Raw genomic sequence first — 5,806 nt, forward strand, 5'->3', positions numbered from 1 at the left:
TTTTAGTAAATATAATCTAGTAACCGGAATCTTGTCTGCACAGCCTGCTAAGTCTGTCACAAGAAACAAAACCAGCTCCTTGTACTATTTCTGCTTAATGCAGTCACACCATTGTGCCTCATTCACTTAAGCATAATAAACTGGTATTGTAGGCGCACTTGGGAGCTGAGATCTTTCTGCTGATAGTAACTTGACTTCCAACAGACAGGAAGCACATTCATGAGTGTGTTAAGAACACAAATCAGATTGTCACCCTGATGAAAGGCCACTGGGTATTTCAATAAATTAGTTTTGCAAACAAAGCCAGGCGATCTTTCTCTAGAACAGACCAAAATGACTGCAAGATTGTTTCAGATCTGAATGATGTAATTTAACACAAAACTGAGAAGTTTTTACTTTTTTCTATGTTTGAATCTATAGCCCTTTAACTATTTGCATTTCAGCCCATAGTTGCATTGTTTTCTTATGCATTTTGTATTCTATACACAAGACATCCACACTAACACCTTGGTAATTACATGATTATAGTTTGTTTGAATGACATTGCTGAAAGTCTGTAGAACTGCTTTATATCTGATTGTATTATAATGCAATATATACACATCAGTATACAATCCAATAATCAAGCCATTTCACCTATGAGCAATCTTGTATATTTTTACAGCATACTCTGTTCTTTTATTCTTAGTCCATTCATAGTTTTATGTTAAAATGAACTTCTTGCTGTCTGCAAGTTGCCAAACAAAGTTTTTTGTATTGTATACAATGACAATAACATACTTTTTTCAGTTCTTGGACAACTATGATCTCTAATTTCTGTGCCATTTTCATTTCAGGCACTTTTGTACCTTAAAATTGTATATTGATCTACTAAGCCCATACTATGAAAGCAGCATGTGTTTGGATGATGGTAGATTTTCTAAAATAGGCTCTGATACGCCATCTGGTGGTCTTTTTTCATTGTTACACTTTTCAGTCATCTTTGTGCAAGAAGTTAAACATAAAGAAGTAAATAACTGGATTATTGACGTACTTCAAATAAATTAAAAAAACAGTAAGAAGGCTTGTTGGAATTCCTTTTAGATACAGAAAAGGGGGGAGGTGAAGTAATTTTAGTTACCTTAATTGTTAAATGTAGATTTTAAAAAAGAGATTTAACGCTGACGTAGCAAATCAAGTATAAAATAATTTGGTTATATGCACTACTAGAGATTATCTTTACAAATATACTTTTAAATGGTTTGTGCTTTAGTTTTAATAGCTTAGTAGTTTTTTAGTTTGTCTGTCTTGTACTTCTTCCCCCTTCTGAATCTATAAATAATTATAATAATATTTCTCAATGAATTTCCAAGCAACACCTTTACAACATAAAATAAACAAATTCAACATTAGAACAACAGAAAAATCAGATTAGCCAATTCCTGGCCCTAGCATATCCCTGGTGCTTAGAAGATTGGTGCTGGTTCTGTTTATCATCTTGAGTCTGAAATGTGTGCCCCAAAATAGAACGCCAGTATTTGTATGTTTTCAGGGTTTCTTAGTAAGTGTGCTGATGCGATTTGATCTATACTCTGACATTTAATCTCACCTCATGACCAGACAACATGCCCCCAGAACACAGTGCAGCGTGAAAAAACAGCGATTCTGACACCAGGAGACACACAGGTGTTTGATGTCATATATTCATACACCACTATCTAGCAACCAGATGAAAGGTCAGAAGCCTTGGCAGATGATTGCATTCTTAGGATCTTTTGAGCAGCATGTGATCTCAGAGTCCTTGGAACCAGCTTCACCTTCACCTTTTTAAGGCACTGCTTTTTATCTATCCTGCTCTAAATTTTAGATTTATTCAAAACCTCAGCACTGAAATGTAGTGTTGATTAAACCAAGCTTAAGGCAAAGAGGATTTTTTTTTGCTTATAAAATAAAAGATACCAAACTAATACTCTGGACAGTGACATCATGGTCATGGTTACACTGGAAAGTGTTTCATAATCAAAGTGTCATGTACCAGTTGGATCACATGCTTGTTTATGTTTACATGGATGAAGAAGGAGGGAGTGTTCTGTCTCTCTGTGTGTTTCTGTGGAAACTGACTGTCTGTATTAGAATTACATAATAAATGACTTCTAAGGAAATACATTGTAGACCAAGAATTGATTATTTAGAAATCACAGCTAACTAGGATATGGAGATACCTAAAAAAACAAAATCAAAAGTGTGAGCTGGGATCTTAAAAAAACATAGAAATTAATTTTTACTTAAGACATAAAAAGGTTGAACTATAAAAGTTAAATAGATGTTGTTGAATAGAATCCATCGATGCAACAAACCTTTGATTACAGATGAACAAGTCAAGGAAATGATCATAAGAATGACTAGTGATAGCAGCTGTTTCTAAATCCTTCTTAATACTTATTTTAAAATATTGTCTGTCAAGAATGTATTGATTTTAGTTATAGATGTACATTTATCTATTACTGTTCTGTACTAATCCTGCAAAAGGTTGAGGGGAGCCTGGAGCCTATACCAGGGTACTCAGGGCACAAGATGGTGGACACTCAGGATGGGATGTCAAGCACATCACAGAGCGCAATCACTCTCACACTAGTACAGTACACACATACATTCACAAACTACAGACAATTTAAAGACAACAATCAGCCTACAAAGTACTATACAAATAAAATAAATTGAAATAAATCAATGCATGTCTTTGGAACCAGAGTATCTGGAGGAAACCCCTAAAGCACAGAGATAAAATGCTAACCACACATATGCACACACACGCACACACACATGCACACACACTCAAAAGATACAAAAGAGCCAATCTGCGAGACGAGCGCATCACATATACAAATATACATTCACTGTCTCATTCACAACCAGGGCAATTTGGCATAGCCATTCCACACACTGGCATGTTTTTGGAATATTGTAGGAAATGCAGGAATCTGAAGGTCATACACAAAAACCACACAGCTTAATATCCTTTATAAAGAAAAAAATGTAACATCATATAATTTAACAAACATTTTTCATGATAGATAAACAGAGCAATGAAAAGTAGACTAAATAAAAATACATATTGATGATACATATACTGCATGAAAAAATGTCTCTCCATGAAGTATTTTCATCTTGCAGAAAGGTGTGACATCCAGAAGCATGTTCCAGCCTGTTAGCTTGATGCCATCGTGGACAACACCTGTTATTTTGAAAGTCTTTACAATGAGTGCTTTCCGTTCAGAGGAAAATTGCACAAGCCGTTTCCAGGGGCAGTTAGGTGTAAGTGGTACACGTCTGTTTACAAAGAGGCAGTGGTGATATTGTGCAATAGTTTTTTCACAACAGAGGGATATCTAGAAGCATTACTAGAATCATCCAAAGAAACGTTATAAAAGTAGAAACCAATTGTGAGAACATTTGAAGCTCATTTTTGGATACAGATTTGGACAGGACTGTACGTTTCATCCTGTCATTCATAAGTTTTGGAACAGTATGTGATCATTTGATATGATGAAGCAATAATAGAGCTTTATGAAACAGTGCATGATAAGTAGTAAACAAACATTGAGGTATGTACAGCTTCACCTGACATGTTGTTGAGCAACCATTGGAGCTCTGTATGAGTGTCTCATCGGTCACATGGGGCTTGTTTGGCCAGAGCTGTTTCAGTGGTCCCACAGATGGAGTGTGCTTGGGGGGGTTGAGCTGCTAAGTTTAGCATGTGACTACCCAAGCGGGTTATGTCAAGAGGCTGCATGTCTTCTCCGAATCAAGCTTCACAAACAAGTAGAGGATGGAATCTTAAAACAGCCATCCCTGGATCAAATTACACAACGGCTGGCTGGTATATAAGTGAAGAGGGTTGCCTATTGGACCAGTAGATCAAAATAAACCTTGACAAGAACAGAAACACTCAGGAGAGCTTTTCAACATACAGAAGCAAGGAACCAGTGAAAATCTATACACATGGACATTCAGAAAGGCCAACTGGTAATGCCCGTAGGTCCTATGGAGAGCCTGGAGAAGCAGCTGAGCTGCCCCATCTGCCTGGAAATGTTCACCAAGCCGGTGGTCATCCTGCCCTGCCAGCATAATCTCTGCCGTGGCTGTGCTAATGACCTCTATGACTCTCGCAATCCCTACCACTACTCCGGAGGAATCTTCCGCTGCCCAACCTGCCGTTTTGAGGTGGTGCTGGACCGCCATGGTGTCTATGGGCTTCAGAGGAATCTCCTTGTGGAAAACATAATTGACATCTATAAGCAACAACTGGAGAACAGTGGTGGTGGTGGTGGTCTGGAGCCTCCTTTGAAGGCCAAGGATACAAAGGAGCCAATGTGTGAAGAGCATGCAGATGAGCGCATCAACATTTATTGTATTTCCTGCCAGGTCCCTACATGCTCCATGTGCAAGGTTTTTGGCCAGCACAAGGACTGCAAAGTATCCACCCTGAAGAGCGTTTATGAAACCCAGAAAGCTGAGCTCCAAAATGCAACTGAGTTGCTTGCAACTAGCAACAGCTGCGTGCAGGCTATGCTAGTGCAACTAGAAGAGACCAGCAAGACTGTGGAGGAGAACAGTCAACTACAGAAGCAGAGACTGGGAGAGAAGTTTGACTTACTCTATGCAATTCTGGAAGATCGTAAGGCCCACCTGCTGGAGCAGATCACACAGGAGCAGGATGAGAAGGTAGCAGTGGTGCGATCGCTAATTCAGCAGTACAAAGAACGATTGGAGGCTAACAGTAAGCTGATGGACCAAGCCACGCAGAGTTTGGACAACAGCAACATTGCTGACTTTCTTATCAATGCCAAGAAGCTCATTGCAGAAGCCAAAGACACAGCCAAAAACTCCCAATTACAAAGGCCAGAGCCTTTCTTTGAGAAGATGGACCACCTCAGCCTGTTTACTGAAGAAGTAGAAGACATCCTCGCAAAAATGGACTTTGGTGCAAATGATGATGATGAGGAGGAAGAGGAGGAATATGAAGAGGCAGAAGAGGAAGAAGAGGAGTAATCAATGAAAATCTTTGTTTGATACAGAGACTTTTTATGGAGTAAGAATAGATGAAGAAATTATAACAGCTTTGGTTAGCACAGGAACACAAAATAGCTGCTTTTGAAAACTGTGATGTGTGTGTGCAATCTTAAAAGCAGTTTTTTACATGACAAATTGCACCATTTCCACTTTCCACTTGACTTTTATACTTTTTTTCTATTTATACAAATGTTCATATTTAAATATTTCTGTTAATATTCGGGTTTACACCTAAATATTACATTTGTTAAGATTGTTAACTGAAAATATTTTTTAGCTGTAGAATACAGCTGTTAGAATTTAGTTGTAGTGTGTCTGTCAAAATTGTTGAATACTTGAAATGATGCAGTTAACTCATGAACTACTGTAAAAGTTTATTGTCATTGGATAATTCAATGGGAATAAAGTGTTTACAAAAAAACATGTTTTGAAGCTTAAAATAAATCTCTTATACTCAAATATCCACACACAGTATTTCATGTAGTTGTTGGTACAGTATGAACAAATGCAACAGCAATAACAAATTTTCCTAACTTTGGTGAGGCAGACTATTCAAAAGGCAGACTATTCAATAGGGCAGACTATTTTTGCAGGGTGAGAATGAGAGAAGCCATGTAAGTCCAGGAATAGACGACAGCACGCCTCATGTTTCCATCCACGACAATTACAGCTGCCGACTCACATGCCTGCCAGTGCTATGTGGCCAGGGGTCAACACTGATTCCATCAGCTACAGATAGTTGCTAGGGTACAGA

At 38.1% G+C, this 5,806-nt stretch overlaps 1 protein-coding gene across 1 annotated transcript; it reads left to right on the top strand.

Annotated features, from left to right (window-relative positions):
* Positions 1 to 3,878: 3,878 nt before the first annotated feature.
* On the top strand, positions 3,879 to 5,455 carry trim63a (tripartite motif containing 63a). The gene has a single exon (XM_047813068.1). It carries the CDS (start codon positions 3,982 to 3,984, stop codon positions 5,029 to 5,031), a length of 1,050 nt encoding a protein of 349 aa, XP_047669024.1. The 5' UTR covers positions 3,879 to 3,981; the 3' UTR covers positions 5,032 to 5,455.
* Positions 5,456 to 5,806: the final 351 nt, after the last annotated feature.

This window comes from Tachysurus fulvidraco, chromosome 5 (assembly GCF_022655615.1).
Source record: "Tachysurus fulvidraco isolate hzauxx_2018 chromosome 5, HZAU_PFXX_2.0, whole genome shotgun sequence".
Classification (NCBI taxonomy): domain Eukaryota; kingdom Metazoa; phylum Chordata; class Actinopteri; order Siluriformes; family Bagridae; genus Tachysurus; species Tachysurus fulvidraco.